This window comes from Haliaeetus leucocephalus, unplaced genomic scaffold, assembly GCF_000737465.1.
Source record: "Haliaeetus leucocephalus isolate CR32 unplaced genomic scaffold, Haliaeetus_leucocephalus-4.0 Scaffold866, whole genome shotgun sequence".
Lineage (NCBI taxonomy): Eukaryota > Metazoa > Chordata > Aves > Accipitriformes > Accipitridae > Haliaeetus > Haliaeetus leucocephalus.
The window spans coordinates 458,900-475,114 of record NW_010973302.1 but is presented as its reverse complement, the minus strand read 5'-3'; the positions used below and the strand labels follow the sequence as shown (position 1 = coordinate 475,114).

General features: G+C 48.0%; 2 protein-coding genes across 3 annotated transcripts in view; both read left to right on the top strand.

Annotated features, from left to right (window-relative positions):
- The first annotated feature begins 425 nt into the window (after nucleotides 1-425).
- On the top strand, nucleotides 426-8,320 carry ATP5A1 (ATP synthase, H+ transporting, mitochondrial F1 complex, alpha subunit 1, cardiac muscle). Its single transcript, XM_010582970.1, has 12 exons — nucleotides 426-596; nucleotides 1,624-1,702; nucleotides 2,804-2,973; nucleotides 3,783-3,956; nucleotides 4,037-4,203; nucleotides 4,348-4,496; nucleotides 5,473-5,624; nucleotides 5,755-5,979; nucleotides 6,107-6,214; nucleotides 6,778-6,922; nucleotides 7,147-7,297; nucleotides 8,091-8,320. Exons 1-12 carry the CDS (start codon nucleotides 537-539, stop codon nucleotides 8,170-8,172), a joined length of 1,662 nt encoding a protein of 553 aa, XP_010581272.1. The 5' UTR covers nucleotides 426-536; the 3' UTR covers nucleotides 8,173-8,320.
- A 2,810-nt stretch (nucleotides 8,321-11,130) lies between these two features.
- PSTPIP2 (proline-serine-threonine phosphatase interacting protein 2) overlaps nucleotides 11,131-16,215 on the top strand; it is a 20,562-nt gene continuing 15,477 nt past the window's right edge. For both annotated transcript variants that reach the window (XM_010582972.1, XM_010582971.1), the window contains exon 1: nucleotides 11,131-11,196. In XM_010582972.1, the coding sequence (XP_010581274.1) occupies nucleotides 11,164-11,196 (33 nt within the window). In that variant the 5' untranslated portion in view covers nucleotides 11,131-11,163. The remainder of the gene's footprint in view (nucleotides 11,197-16,215) is intronic.

Here is a 16,215-nt window from a genome sequence, read left to right as displayed (position 1 = left end):
GGCTAGGAGCATGAGCACCCGCAGCTCCCACAGAAATTGAAATTTGAGCACCCCCCCAAAAAGGGGAACACTCCCCAACCCCCCCCAGCCCCTCGTACTCCTGCCCCCCAGCCCTCACACCCCGACCTCCACCGCCTCACACCGGCCGCGGCCCGCCTCATGCCGCCCCAACCCCGCCCCGCCGCCGCTCTCCGCCCCTTCCGCCTGCCGAGGGCCATTTCAAGGGCACTACCGCAACGGGGTGTTTTTCTAAAAGCCCCATTTGGGTGGTTTTTTTTTATTTTTTTAAAATATATAGAGATATATTCCCTCAGCGCTCTGAGGCGCAGGGAGGGAGAAGGCGCTACCACACCTGAGGGGCACGATGGCGGCGGGGGAAGCACTTCCGGGCCTCGCCCCGCCCCGCGCTGTGGGCGTGGCCTCGCCGCCAACCGGGGCGGAGCGCGCCGCCGCCATTTTGTAGAGAGAGAGCGGGGCCGGCAGCCGCCTCACGTCTGCTTCGGTTTTCTCCGGAGGAGCCGCCGCCCGCCGCCGCCATGCTCTCCGCCCGTGTGGCTGCCGCTCTCGCCCGCTCCTTGCCGCGGCAGGCCGGCCTGGTGAGCACTCTTTCTTTTCCCGGGGGTGGGTGGGCGGTCGCAGCCGCCCGCCGGCGCCATCTTGGGGGCCGCGGTGACATTGAGGGGCAGCGGCCTCCCGCTGTCGGGAGTCTGGGGCGGGCTGTGTGTGGGGGGGATCGCCTCAGGGCTGGGTGACAGCGGGGCCCGATCCTCTGATGAGGAACGGGGGTGCCCTTGCCTTGGAGATGGGTCTAGGGGTCGGCGTGTCCTTCCCCGGGATGCGGATTGGTACTGTTGGGGTTCAGGTTAACGTCTGAAAGCTGCTAGATCCCCGTCAGGGTTAGGGATTTGAGCTGTGAGGCTTTCCCAGGTGGCATTTTTTTTTTCCCCCGTGTTTGTGGGGAGAGCGAGGGTGCGAAGATCTGTCGGGACCTGTTCCTAGCCGGTGTCCCTTGTGAAGGTGAACGGAGGAGAGGCCTACCCCGGCTTTCAGAGAAACGGCGTTAAGGCTGCATGGGACTGCACTGGGAGCTTTGCTTGGGATGTAGGATTGTAATCTTTTAATGCGTTCATTATCACAGATATTTTTTTTTTCCGTTTCTACTATCGTATTTGTTCTAGCCCTACTTCAGCAATTCTGTAGTTAGATTTTTCTTAGAAAGGCCAACCCTTAGAAGACACGATCTTATTTCTCCCTTATGCAGAACCGTGAGGGATGTGCTGATTTCTTTACGCCCCAAGCTTTTGACGTTTAGCACAAAGGTGGCCAAGGAGAGGAGGTGTTGCTTTGGGAGCTGCTGCAGTGCTGCGATGGTGACATCAGTGCAATGCAGAAAAATGCAGCAAGTAATTTAGAGCAAAATCCTTTACCGTTTATCCTTGCTTAGTAGTGCTGGACTTGGTTCCATAACTTCAATTTGTGAATGGAGTGCTGTGGAGCTCAAGGCAAAACTGTGACACGTTAAATGTATAAGCTTATGATCAAAAATTTTGGCGTGTTGTCTCTTAACACTTTTTTGAATGATAGAGGAAATCTCACTGTTACTGAAATAATTACTTATTTTAGATTTCCAGAAACACCCTGGGTGCAGCATTTGTTGCTACAAGAAACATCCATGCCTCCAAAACATGCTTTCAGAAAACTGGTGAGTCTGAGAAAGGTCTTCATATAAGAGTGCAGTTTAAGAACTTGCTCTATCAGACAAAAAGGAATGTGAATATGGAGTGTGAGGGGTGTGTGTGTCAGTTGACAAAACACTTGGGGACATTTATGTACTGATAGTATTTAACAGTGAACTGTTACACAGATGCATCCAGGAGACTTCACTTTAATAACTATTCAAATTATGCCCACACCAAAAGAGTGGTCACATGTCAGTTGGCTTACACAGCTTACCTGCTTCATGAGGATTTGATTCAGTCTTCAACTCCTGCAGAATTATTTGAAAAAAATGCCTCAAATTCCAGTTTCCTGTCTTGTTTGTAATAGTGTGAAGGAATGGATAACTTTTGCAGGCCAGCCTGGGTTTGACCTTGTGTCCTTGAGTATAACTTTTTTGCTACCAGCATCTTGGTGTTTAGAGCAGGCAGTGGCACTGCATAGCTGTGTTTGTGGTAGTGGTTCATGTACAATTTTTGAATTGGTTTAGAGTGATTAAAAGTATTAGGAAATAAGTTTCAGGGTGCTATTTACTGTTTCATAGCTGAGGAAATAAAAAGTTGTTGGAGGTACACTGCCAAATAAATTTGAGGAAGATGGAGAATGCATTTTTGTAGCTTATATCGAAAAACTTCCTCCTTAAATGTATTGAGTTCCTTTAAATATGTTTGGATCTTGGATTACAAATCAGTTGACAGCGTGTTTTGATGCCTCCAGTTGAAGTAAGTGCTCTGCAAGTGGAGCTAGCATGTCTGTTCTTTCTGAGCTACAGCTAATTATTTAGTCGAATCGCTTTCAAGGGAGAGAGATTGTTGATAGTGTAGGACATAATGAAAGAAATTGATAGCTAAACACCCATCAGCGTTTTGATTGAAGCTGGCTTGTAATGATGAGTTGAAGCTGCTTTTATTGGCTGTGAATACAGAAGCTGTTACTTCTTATGCATCCTATGTAAGCAGGAGTGTTGCTTGCCAGACCTTGTGGCATACCTGAAAAAGAGTACCTTGGCTTGTGAATTCAAGAAAAGCTTACTGAGTTCATACTGTGCCTTTATGTGCTAAATGTGGTTTCAAATATCTCTTTCCAGGTACTGCTGAGGTATCCTCTATTCTCGAGGAACGTATTTTGGGAGCTGACACCTCTGCTGAACTTGAGGAGACTGGCCGTGTGCTCTCAATTGGTGATGGTATTGCCCGTGTGTACGGCCTAAGAAATGTCCAAGCAGAAGAAATGGTTGAATTCTCCTCTGGACTGAAGGTAAGCTTTCATTAAAGCAGTTTGTTTAGCCGAGAAATACAAAGAAGACTTTAAGCAGAATGTGAGACTATGCTCAGAGGTACCCATGTGGACCTTTTACAGACTTCATTGCAACTTTAATATGTAGTAATTAGTTGAAATAATACTACAGAAAGCAAATATTCTTTGGATTTGTAATGCTTTGATTTTAGTATCTGGTTCTTGGCCAACATTTGAGCTTTATTTGTCTTCATCTAGGAAGTATAAGAACTAGTCTGGCATTGGATTTTGTTTTCTTTGGTTTCAGGCTAGCTTTTCTGTTGCCTGTTGAATAATAGCCTCTCTGCTCCAATACAGTGTGCGGTTTGCCGACTTCTTATAGTCCTAAGAGCAGACTAGAGTTAAGAAGCTGTCTGACTGTTCTGAGAGTACTGCAACAGCCCTTCCAGTATTTTTAATGACCTAATTTGCCTTAGGCAGAGAAGAAGCCAGTGCTTTTCCCTTGTCCAATTCTTAGCCAAGAGAGATATGTTGTATTTGAACCCTGCTTCTACTTCCTGCTCTTTTTAGAGAGAGAAATGACTGAATGTTAGACTGCCGCAACTATAATTATGCGGTAAGCTGAAGGCTTAGGCAGGTTCTCTAACAAGTATGGAAGAACAAACGTGCATTGTACATAAAAGCAAAACATTGACTGTTGTTGCAAATAAGATTGAGGTAGATTAGGTTGGATGTTCTACACTGTAGAATAATTACATGGGTATTAAAGTATTAAATTTTTTGTAAATGTCGGTATGGGTTTTCTTAGGATAATGTGATCTTTGTCCTAGGGTATGTCCTTGAATTTGGAGCCCGACAATGTTGGTGTTGTCGTGTTTGGTAACGACAGACTGATCAAGGAAGGGGATGTTGTGAAGAGGACTGGTGCCATTGTGGATGTTCCAGTCGGGGAAGAGCTGCTGGGCCGTGTTGTGGATGCCCTGGGCAATCCAATTGATGGGAAGGTGAGTGTAACTAGGTGTTTACTACCTCTGCTTGTATCTATGTGATACAGACTGCAGTTGGTTTTCTCCTCTCTTTTAAGGGTCCTATTTCATCTAAGATGCGTAGAAGAGTTGGCTTAAAGGCCCCTGGGATCATTCCCAGAATCTCTGTCCGTGAACCTATGCAGACTGGTATTAAGGCTGTGGACAGCTTGGTGCCAATCGGTCGTGGCCAGCGTGAGCTGATCATTGGTGATAGGCAGACCGGGTAAGTTAAATGCCCAAGCTAAAAATGTTTCCTTAAACAGAGATTCAAGTACAGTGTGCGCCAATGTACAGAGCTGAACACAGAACTGCTTAGAGGTTGGGAGAATGGTAGGCAACTTAACTAACCAACCTCTGTGTTACACAGGAAAACATCAATTGCAATTGACACAATAATCAACCAGAAACGATTTAATGATGGAACAGATGAGAAAAAGAAGCTGTACTGTATCTATGTTGCAATTGGCCAGAAGAGATCTACTGTTGCTCAGCTGGTGAAGAGGCTCACTGATGCAGGTACAGATTTTTGAAGATGGTTGAGCCTGGCAGCTAGTGATGCCCTGTTCTCATTACAATACTGAATACTGCTATGACCTCCCCTAGCTGTGAGTGTGGACAGAATTATTTTCTTATTAGATCTGAGAACTGCTTGCTTTTCTGGACAAGAAATCTTTCTAGGTATCTGGGGCGAAAAACACAAAACACACACTGTTTTGCTACATTGCATTAGGAGACTAGTATGAGGCCTGAAAACTGCTGCATTTCTTCCAGAAAAGTCATCTTCCATGTTTTTCTTAGCAGAGTTCAGAGAGCTTCCTCTTGGTGGTCAGGCAGGCCTGATGACAAGCTATGGCCTGCAAGTATTTATGGACTTGGCATTTGTTTCATATGTATGCAAGTTAGTGTGAATGGCAGTTGCAAGTTTGGAAGAGAGCCTTTACTGCCAAAACATAGACTTTACAGCCCAAACCTAAGAGTTTAAATGATAGCATCTTGATCTTGATGAGTGATCTCATTGACCAAGGCTGCATATGTAACAGAGCTTGCAAGAGATCGGGCACCTTACCTCTTGCCTGCACGTCAAGCAGAGTCATACCTAGCAGGAAAATAAACCCATTTTAAAGACAGTAATTTGTTTGGTACTGTGAAAAAAACAGTAGTATCTCCTTGCAGAAGCTAGGAAATCACAGACTTTAAGGCTGAGTTACTTCTAGAAGCAAAGTGTATCTTTGTGAAAGTCTAAACTTCATTTTAAATGGTAAAGAAGTCTGCAAGTGTTAGCCATTAGCTGCCATGAACTTGCTCTTGAAACTTCTTGAGTGAGTTGATCTAATGGATGTGTTAATCTAGTACAGCAGTCTTTCCTGTAATGTAGTGATGTTGCCTGGGCTTGCTTCAGCAACTAGTACTTCACGTGCGTGTTGTATTTGCTGATGATGGGCGTGATGAGGTAATATACTCACAGTGGTGTGTATCTCCCAATTCTTTCCAGATGCCATGAAGTACACTATTGTGGTGTCTGCAACAGCATCTGATGCAGCACCCCTTCAGTATTTGGCTCCCTATTCAGGCTGCTCCATGGGGGAGTACTTCAGAGACAATGGAAAACACGCGTTAATCATCTATGATGACTTGTCCAAACAGGTCAGGAAATACTGTTTATGGGCCTCGTAGTCTAGCATTGGCATTTGTAGCTGTAAGATCACCTCAGGTTTAGAAATTCAAAATTTTAAATGAGCTACTGAAGTCTGAGAGCTTTCTTTATACCACGCAGGCTGTTGCCTATCGTCAGATGTCTCTGCTGCTGCGTCGTCCACCCGGTCGTGAAGCCTACCCAGGTGATGTGTTCTACCTGCACTCTCGCCTGCTGGAGAGAGCAGCCAAAATGAATGATGCCTTTGGAGGTGGCTCTCTGACTGCCTTGCCTGTCATTGAAACTCAGGCTGGTGATGTGTCTGCTTACATTCCAACCAATGTCATCTCCATCACTGATGGACAGGTAGGACTTCTTCCCATGCCGGTACTTCTGTGTAACTTACTGGCAGGTTGTGTAACTTACTGGCACGTCTCTGAGGAGGCTTCCAGGCTTCTGACCAAGATGATAATAAAACAATTTTCTCCTACAGATCTTTTTGGAAACTGAGTTGTTCTACAAAGGTATCCGTCCAGCCATCAATGTTGGTCTGTCTGTGTCCCGTGTAGGTTCTGCTGCTCAGACCAGGGCTATGAAGCAGGTAAGCGTGAAACTGCTGCTCCTCCTCTCATCAGAGACGAGTAGTGTGTAGGCTTTCCAACCTGTTTCACTCTAAAGAGTTGTGAATAGAGAGGGAATAAAGCTTTGGATTCCTTAGCATTATGAATTTATAAAAGAACAAACTTTGGGGATCTCTTTGATATTTCCATTGCCTGCTGGGGGGGGGGGCGGGGCGGGGAATAGTATCAGTGTAAAGATGTAGGACTAGTAAGTTTCAGTATGCTGAACTGGGTACTGATCTAACTAGAAATAGAGAATGCTTTCTTAACCCCACACTTCTTTTAGTCCAGATACAGAATTAGAGAGGTTTAATATCAGCTATGCCCATTTTAGGGAGGAATAGTACGCTCATGTTAAAAGGCCAAGCAGATGGTGGGATTTTTAGAAATGCATATAGTCATCTGTCAGAATCTTGAGATTCACTTGACTGGTACGCAGGGCAAAGCTGACTTGTGACAACTGTCAGCTGAAGATAACCTGCAAACTACTAGACTCATTTAAAAAACTGGTCAAACTCAGTCTGACCTGTGTCTTGTCTTGTAGGTGGCAGGTACCATGAAGCTGGAATTGGCTCAGTATCGTGAAGTAGCTGCCTTTGCTCAGTTTGGGTCTGATCTGGATGCTGCCACACAACAGCTGCTGAACCGTGGTGTACGTCTGACAGAGCTTCTCAAACAGGGACAGTATGGTGAGTGTCTTGGACGTAACAAGTCTGCATTTCCCATTAGTCTCTTGTGCTAATGAGGTTGGTCTTTGTGCCAGCATTTACCGTGTCTGTTCTGTGGATGTGGTAAATGCAGACTTACTTGAACCATGTTGTATGTGTGCATTGATCTCCAAAGGAGGACTCTGTAGTACTGATGTCTCCCACTGTAAGAGTTACCAATGGCACAAGTGCTTTCTTTTCTGCAGTGCCCATGGCAATTGAGGAACAGGTTGCAGTCATCTATGCTGGTGTAAGAGGTCACTTGGACAAGCTGGAGCCCAGCAAAATCACTAAGTTTGAGAGTGCTTTTCTAGCTCATGTTCTGAGCCAGCACCAGGCTCTCCTCTCCACGATCAGGTATGATGATTTATCTTACTTCATCCCAAGGGTGTTGACTTTATGGCTGGAGTGCAGATAATGGTCACTGAACTGTTAATTTAGTGTATCATCCTAGAACATCAGGCTTTAAGCTGCCTATACCAGAACTGGAGGTTAAATCAGCCTTCCTACTGTCCTTGTGCTGCTGTCTAGAGCTCAGCTTCATCTGTCCAGTTTTTACAGTTTTTCAAGCATCCAGGTTACAGTTTACAAGCATCCAGCTGATGCTTAAAATGAACCTACCTGCATATGTCTCCTCTAGTCCAATACTTAAGTCACTTAATCTTGTCATTGCCCATTTTTTTGACAGCTTTAAGCCATTACACTACTGTGGATTAAGTGCTGCTCACTGTCTTCCCTGCTGCTCAGTGAACTGTTGGGGATTGAGTCTTTCCATAGCCCTGTACTGTAAACTGGTCTTGGCTTGTTTTGTCATGAGTCAAATCATGTGCCTTCCATCTCTGAGGCACAGCTTTATAGAAAGTGGAGCCTTGTTGAACTATGTATAGCTGTTTTGAAAGGATTTGTTGACAAACCTTAGTTCTTCAACAAGACTAACTTTTTTAGGAGGAGGGAAGCTACGTTAGTTTTGGTGGTATAGCTTCATGCATCGGACAGAAATGTGTTAATTCATCTGCTAATTTTGTTAGAAATTGGAAGGTTTGTTGTAAAGTGTTGTGTGTTTGTTTTTTTTTGTTTTTTTTTTGTCCTAGTCAGGGATTAACCATATATTTAATCCTGTGTCAGAAGTTTAACTGAACTCTTTTAACAGGACTGAAGGGAAGATCTCTGACCAGACAGAAGCTAAGTTGAAGGAAATAGTCACAAGTTTCCTGGCTACTTTTGAGGCATAAACTCTTAAAACTGCTCAGACAGACTGGGCTGTTGTGGTCCTGTGCTCTAGCTCCATCAAAGACTTAAAAGTACGTGCAACTTGAATGTACAGATCTCGGTGAGAATAAAAGTTTCCATGTAAAAAGGCTCGTATATTCTGTTCTAAATTATTGCCTTTCTGGCTGGCTACTTGAGCAACACATGCCTTTAACTCTGTGGTTTTAAACTCCCGTGGACACACGCATGCTAGAGGAACTTGGAAAAATCGGGGCACATCTGACCTGCTGTGTGGATCAAACTCCCCTTACAGGAAGGAGTAGGGGTAGCAGCTGGATTCTGTGGCTAACACTGCAGCTCCCATCGTGACAGAGCTGAGGGTCGCTCTTGCAGTTCTTATCCTTTTCACTAGGCAGCTCGTCTCGGAGAAGGACGTACAACTGGGGAAGCAGTTTGTGCTGTCTTGTCACGGGTGGTAACTAATTGGACCTCGCGGTATTCCTTAATGGTCTGATACTGTGACAGCATACTTCTTAGATTTAGGCCCTGGTGCCTGGCTTTCAGAAGATGGGTGCTTTCAGAACTGACTGTCCTTGTGTTTCAGGACAAGGGCATGTTTAGCTGTTAGAGTAGTAACTGCTAAAGATGTAAATGCCACCATCCTCTGTAGTTGACTCCTGTTCTGTCAATAAACTCTCTGCAATTGTTAATGGTTTGGGGGGAGGTTGCACACTAAAGCATCTTTAATTTTGTGACTTTTTCTGTGTGCTAGGTGAGGTACAAGATCCCAGTGTTAGAACTTCTGTCTGGAATGTGGGAAAGTTAAGTTTAAAGCAGTTCTGCTTTGTGTGGTGTATTCAACTTCACCTGGTACACTGGAACTTGGTCCTTAATCCTCGGTGAGCCTCTGCACCATGGTTACCTGTGATCAGGATTTCTGCTGAGGCTGTTTGCTCTGTTCCCAGCCTGCTGCCTTCACAGCAGTACCCCGCCTCTGAGTTCAAACCTGCTGTGTTACAAGCAGCTGGAAACATTTCATCTATGCCCTTCACACAGTTCCAGGTTAACAAGCTTCTCTATTAATAGCTTGGGTGCTTTGAGAGTGTGAGCTCTGGCTTCTGCCGCACAGGAAAAAATAAACGCTTTTAGTCTGGGAGTGTCAGACTTCTTTCTGGGAATTGCTGGTATGGCAGAATAATGCTGTGCTCCTGGAGGAGGGCTTCCTGTGGAATGCCTTTTGTCTTTCACAATCTCATTTCTTTGACACACAGCTCTAGCACCGGTGCCTGGGAGGCTTCACAGGCCTGAAGGAATACTGCTGTGGAGCCTTTTTGCTCTGGCTACCCTGCATCGCTTGTGCCTTCCAGCACAGCTCTTGCAGCTTGCGACTCTGTTCTTGCACAGTGACTGAACCCCAGTAAATTGGTGTGCCATGTTTTGCTTGAATGCTGCTGTAGATAGGAAGCAGCAAGTTCAGGGGTGTCTTGGTCCAAAATTGCACGGAGATAAATACGTATTTGTTTCTGGTAACAAGATAAATACTTCAAAGTTCTGATTTCTCTCCTGTTGCTGCTGTGACTTAGGAAGGTGGTGATTTCCTCATCATTAAAGCACTGGGTGGTAAATATCTCCTGTCCAGTCAGACAGAATGATGGTGGGGCTGGTTTTCAAGAGTCGGTCGCAAGTCCCGAGAGGTGCTGTGGGCTGCCCTGGCCACAGGGTGGTTCTGGAAAGCTGAGAAATAGCGAGCGGGTTGTGGCAGTGTGGATTTGCGTTGAGGGTTTGTGCCCTCTTCTCTTGAAGAGCTGATTCAGAAATCACAGAAAGATCCCAGAAACACCCCTTTTCAGCGCAGCATCCTGTGATGGGTAACTGTCAGTGCTGCGGTAACACCCGCACTCTCTGCGGGTGATGCCAAAGCTGATGTGCTGATGATGACCGTTAACGAGGGCACGCTGCCCTGAGCTGCTGTGCCTGGATCCATGCTGCTCTGTCCTGCAGGCTTTGGGTCTCAACCCCACTCGGGCTTATCTGCTTGTCCTAAGGTGTGCCCTTCCAGTACAGTCAGATCAGATGAGGAAAACACGGAAATTTATTCCAGAATTCCCACTTTGGAGTTTTTTGTGCGTTTGCAGCTGGGCAGATTCTACCTCAGCTAGTTAGATGTTCAGATGAGGTTGGTAAAACCTCTTCAAAGCTTTGACTGAAACCTTTCAGACCTGAAACACAGATGTGACAATACCTCTGCTGCCGGGGCAGCCATGAACACTGAAAGAAAAGTCTGTGCAAACCTGGTTTCTTCAGTATAAAACCTCAGAAATGTTTGCTGAGGGGCAGTGCCCTCAGGTTGCTTAATTAGTTAAATGGAAAATGCCTTTTTTTTACCTTCCTGGACTGTTTTAGCTGTCCCTGTGTTAGAGCAGAGGCAGCGGGGTGAGGGCAGCAGGTATGATTCAGGCTTTCCGCCACGCAGTGTCCTCTCTCATGTGCTTTCCTCCTTTTTTAAGAACCGCTCAGAGGTCGCTCACCCACTGCCTTGTCTCGGGCAGCGGCCCCTAATTAAGGACAAGAACAGCACAGGTATGGTAAAACCTTCCCAAAATACTCCACCAACCTCTGGCCGAACCAGACGGCGAAAGCTACGACACTCACCCTCCGCTCCGCGTTCTTTCGTGAAACCGTGTGGGTCGGTGGGATTTGACCCGTCACTAGTGGGTTTCTCCCCATGGTTCCTTGTGTCCCCACTGCTCTCATCCATCTGCGGTGGAGATGAGGTCCCCTCTTGCAGCAGCCCACCCCGCTCTCCCCCCATAAAAAAACCCCTGGAGAACCCAGGAGGGCGCAGCCAAGCTCCACCAAGCGAGTGGGGTGGATGTAACGGGGTGTTTTCGGTGGGGAGGAAGGGATGGGACGCGGGGTGGGGACACCGCACCCCGTGGGGTGGGGCCAGGCGGGGCCCGGAGCGGCGGCAGAGTCGGCCGTGGAGTTTGGCCGTGGAGCTCGGCGGCAGCAACATGCGGGAGACGAAGTTCAGGGATCACTTTTGGGTGAGCGGGGGCACGGTGAACTGGGGAGGGGGAGAAGCGGGGACAGGAGCCAGATGGAGCCGGGGGGCTCACAGCTGGGGTGGGGGGCGTCACCCCTTTTTGGTCAAAATTGGCTCCAAAGCCGTCTTCGTGGTCCTGGGGTGCTTTTGCTGAAGGTTCCGAGCATCCCGCCGGCAAAGCGGTGTCCGTCCACGCGTGTCCCGAGAGCTGTGGCTTTGCAACGTGTCCCCGTGCTGCCAAAATAACGCCCCAGTGAGCTGCCACTGCCGTGCTGGAGGAAATCGGTGCCGGGCTGAGGGCTTGATTATATTTTATTATGTTAGAATTGGCCACCGGTGAACTACTCGGAGACACCCTGGGCAAAAAGGATCCTTTGATGGGGAGCTAATCCCGGACTAGGAGCGAGTCCCTCGGCGTGCTGCTGCTAGCTGCCGAGCTGTGGAGGAAAAGCCACGGTTCAGGGAAAGCCACAATTTATTGTTTTGAGTCTGTGCTTTTGGGAATGGAGAAGTGCTGAAGAGCTGCTTATCTGCTGCAGAGCACGGATGCTGTGGCTGCCCAGTTCCTCTTGGTGTTCCAGGTAACGGCAACCAGGAAATAAATGACAAGTTTGGTTTTTGGGGCTGAAAATCCCCGTCTGTGAACAGCACTCAGGTTTTCCCGGGTGATTCCTAGGAAGCAGCTTCCATTTTGCAGGATAGGGGAAAGGTGCGTGGGCCGTGGGAGGAGCAGGCGCTGGGTTTGGGGCTCCCGTGTGTTGTGGAATGAGAAGGGTAAGTGCGGAGCACCGGGCTCGCCCAGCATCATTAGCGTATTATCTGGCACAGCACCGTCAAATATGTAAATCCCACATAGGTGTCGAACCTGGCTTGGAAAATAAAGTCAGCTTTGCATCTGGCAGCTGTTTCTCAGCTATTTGTTGCCCGAGAAATTTCCCCCGTGTTTCCTTTGCTTTGCAAATGTGCCGCAGGGGAGGGATGGGAGGGTGGCGGCGGTGGTGGCAGCATCCTCCAGGCTGGGGGGAGAATAATGTGATACGGTTTGTCATGCTTCAGTTGTGCGTTGGGTTGAAAAATTGGTCCTTGCTGCCGGGCTGGCTTTGGCTAGCACTGCCCGGTTTGTTCCTCTCCTTCATTTTTGAAGGAGGATCCTGGAGCAGGGTGCTCGGTGGGAGAAAATACAGGGGCAGGAGCTGCCCCAAGCCCCAAAGGCAAGGAGGAGCTGGGACATTGCATAAGGCACTCATGCCTGCCCGGTCCCTTTTATTAGCAAACACGTCTATTTACTGAATAATCCTCTTTCTGAGTCCAAAACTACTGTTGTTGCCAAGGATTTTGCTTGGCTTTTTCCTTTCCGAAGCCGAAAGCGCTTCTGTTCCCCCCCGACCGACGTGCCTGGGGCAGGCAGCCGGGGCGGAGGTTGGATGGGAGCGTGATGGATGTGACTCAGTGGAGAGATCGAGGCCGTGCTGTGGTCGTTTGGTAGATGGAAAAGGCAAGTGCTGCCCCAAGCCATCTCCATGCCACGTCGGAGTGACTGTGTATCAGCTGCGAGGGCTGGGGAGGGAGGGGGAGAACGAGAGATGGGCAGAAAACCACAAATTTAGACGAAGCGCGGAGGGCTGCTCGTCCGGCTGCGGTTTGCTGTTAAGTGCTGTGAGAGAGCGCAAACTTCCTCCTGCAATTTTTCCTCTTAAATTATTTTGCTTGAGTCAAAACGGGAATGAGAACTCTGCCAAAGCAAGTGATTTTGCAGTGGTCACGACAGCCTGATAGGAAAGGGGAGATTTCCATCTGATCCAGGGGAGGGATGCTCCAATTGATGGGACGAAGACCGAAAAATAACCAAACCTCCTAAAAGCTGAGCCGTTTTTGGTATCGCATCTTCCAGCTTTGAAACGCGGCTCGTCGTGAACGGCGACCGCCAAATTTCTTTGTGGGGCTAAGCTGCAGCCCCCACCTTGCTCTGCCGGGGCGGCAGGGCTGTGCCTCAAGCCTCATCTGGGGACTGATTTAGCTTTAAACCCTGGTAATTCTGTTTTTTTTCGGTGGGGCGCGTATGTCTGTCTGTTCTTGCATTGGAACCCGGTCCCTGCCGAAGTTCATGGCGTGAAGCTTGCGACGCACCGTGTCGAGAAAGCACGCCGCGACCTTGCTCTCGGCGTTGGAGTTTGCTCATGCTCTTAGGTCTTAGAACGAGATGATAAATTTCCTTAAAGAAAGGGGTTTGCTGTTCTGCATCCTACCACAGCTCCTGCTCACGCAGAGGCCAAAGTCCGGAGATGCTTGAAGCTGCACGTGCGTTGCCCCCAGCTCTCATGTGACGTTCCCTCCTGCAGGCTGCAGCAGCCTGCAAAAGAGCTGTGCAAAACTTAAAATACACCAAAGATCATGGTTGTTTCCTCTTGCCCTGCCTGGAGCAATTGCTGTGAGTTGAGCAAGTGTGGGGTTTTCATTTTTTTGCAACCTGCTGTTCTTCTTTCACTATACGAGGTCTCTTCTTTCACTTTAATCGTTTTCTTGGTATGCGTCTGGTTCTCCCCAAGCCTGTTCTTGCAGAGTATTTCGGGTAACCCAACAGCAAAGGTTTGGGTCTCATCAGAGCACTTTGGTTCTGTAAAACTATGTGGGAAAAAATAGAAGTGATGATAATGCTACGCTTTAAGTCTGGTCTATTGGCTAACAGCTTGCAACTCAGAGAGTGGATTTTTGGTCATTTTGCTTGTAATGAGACAAAACCAATGCTCTGCTCTCTGCAGTGTATCGCAGGGTGCATTAAAAAGAAGCATTTGGCAAAATATTAAAAAAATAAGCAAATAATGCTGAAGACTGAGACCTGCTGACTCTCACTGAGGTTGCTCTGGTTAAGCAATTTTTGAAAATCAGACTTAGGTATCTAAGTCTTTTAGGCCCTCTCAAATACTTCTTTGTCGTGCCAAGCAAAAGCAATGCTGCTAAAACACTCCACGGCTCAGGCGAGTCATCTGCAGCAAAAGCTGCACTGGCATATTTAATTTTCTAACAAAGCATGCGGCAAAGTATCTGAAAACACCAATTTACCCCTCAGCGCATAGGAAAGAGCTATTACGTCTCTTTTTGCAATGGCACAAACAAAGCGTGGGGGGAAAGAAATGCTTTGCCCCTGGCTGCAGAGCAAAGGAACACACCGATGTTTGCAAAGGAACCGTCGATTCCTCCCCGCTGGCCCCTCTACTGTGGGTTACGGGTGATATTTTGTCAGTGCTGCGACTGGCTGTATTTCTTCTTCATTGCCATGAATTTTTTTTCTAGCCTCGTGTGGTTGGCCGGGGATAAACTCCTTTTTTTTTCTGCGTCCCCGCTGTCAGGCGATGGGGCAGGGAGCTGCCAGCCCTGGGCTCCTGGGTTTGTTCCCTGGCTGCTGACTCATGATATGATGCTGGCTGGGCCATTTCACTTCCCCTTAGCCCTCCTTGCTCTTCTCTAAACGGGGACTCTTCTCTAAACTGGGGCGGTGGAGTTCATCGGCAGCGTTATGAAATCCTCGGGTCGTCGTTCGAAAGGAACAAAGCGGGGTTTGGGGGAAGAAGGAATTGCATCGAGGTGGGACGGTCCGTTGCTTTCTGCGTCTCTGGGATGAGCAGGGTAGGCGTGTTGGCGTAGGGGAAGGAAGCTTCAAATGGCAAGATATTAATCGGAAAGCTGCTTTTCACAGGATGCTGTTCTCAGGTGGGTGAGGTGAACTTGCAGCGAGTCCTTTTCCTCCCTGCGGTGAGTTTTGTTTGTCCTGTTGTACCCACCTGGTTATGGGATGGGGAGGAGCGGCAGCCCCTTGCAGCATCTCCTGCTCTCCTCACCCTGCTCCCTGCAGGCACCAGCGCAAATGTTTTTCTTGGTCTCAGCAACCTCTGCAGGACCATGAGTGATTCTGAGGCGGTACTGACTGCGAGCAAGAATACCACAGCTAGTTATTACTGCATGGTGTTTCTGACTACAAAAATAGTCACCCAGCTTCTGCTGTGTTTCCGTAAGCAGAGAAAGCTGAGGAGAGATACTAAGAGTTCTGCATAAATAAAGATCTTTCAAGTGATGGTCCATGAGCAGTGCAGTGCCCTAAACCTTTCATTTTTGGGAAGGTTGGGACAGGTTGCCTGTGGGTAGGAAGGCTCTACAGAGGGATCTGGACAGGCTGGATCGATGGGCCAAGGCCAACTGTATGAAGATCAACAAGGCCAAGTGCCGGGTCCTGCACTTGGGTCACAACAACCCCATGCAGCGCTACAGGCTTGGGGAAGAGTGGCTGGAAAGCTGCCTGGTGGAAAAGGACCTGGGGGTTTTGCTCGACAGCCGGCTGAATATGAGCCAGCAGTGTGCCCAGGTGGCCAAGAAGGCCAACGGCATCCTGGCTTGTGTCAGACATGGTGTGGCCAGCAGTGATCGTTCCCCTGTACTTGGCACTGGTGAGGCTGCACCTCAAATGCTGTGTTCGGTTTTGGGTCCCTCACTACAAGACAGACATTGAGGTGCTGGAGCGTGTCCAGAGAAGGGCAACGAAGCTGGTGAAGGGTCTGGAGCACAAGTCCTATGAGGAGTGGCTGAGGGAACTGGGGTTGTTTGAAAAATGTCTTCGTTTGAAAAATGTCTTCACCGAAAGGGTTATCAAGCATTGGACCAGGCTGCCCAGGGAAGTTGTTGAGTCCCCATCCCTGGAGGTATTTAAAAGACGTGTAGATGTGGCGCTTAGGGACGTGGTTTAGTGGTGGACTTGGCAGTGCTAGGTTAACAGTTGGACTGGATGATCTTAAAGGTCTTTTCCAACCTAAACAAATCTATGATTTTCCCATGTCATGGGCTTTGTAAAGTGTGTGTCTGGAGGGGGTTTTCCATGTAAAGTGGGGTAGAAGATGGAAACGTCAAGCTCAGCAGCTTGCCTTTTAGCTGTGACTCACACAAGGTCACTTCAGATCCCCACCAGAGCATTTTAGCCTCTCTTTTGGCTAAAAGTGCAAACAAACCCCAAAATATGACAAGCAACACACAA

What these genes read in the sequence shown, in the direction of transcription:
- ATP5A1 (XM_010582970.1), top strand. Translation starts at nt 537, where the DNA reads ATGCTCTCCGCCCGTGTGGCTGCCGCTCTCGCCCGCTCCTTGCCGCGG. An exon ending in TGCCGCGGCAGGCCGGCCTG is followed by an intron (nt 597 to 1,623) that starts GTGAGCACTCTT and finishes TACTTATTTTAG; the next exon opens with ATTTCCAGAAACACCCTGGG. An exon ending in GCTCTCCTCTCCACGATCAG is followed by an intron (nt 7,298 to 8,090) that starts GTATGATGATTT and finishes CTCTTTTAACAG; the next exon opens with GACTGAAGGGAAGATCTCTG.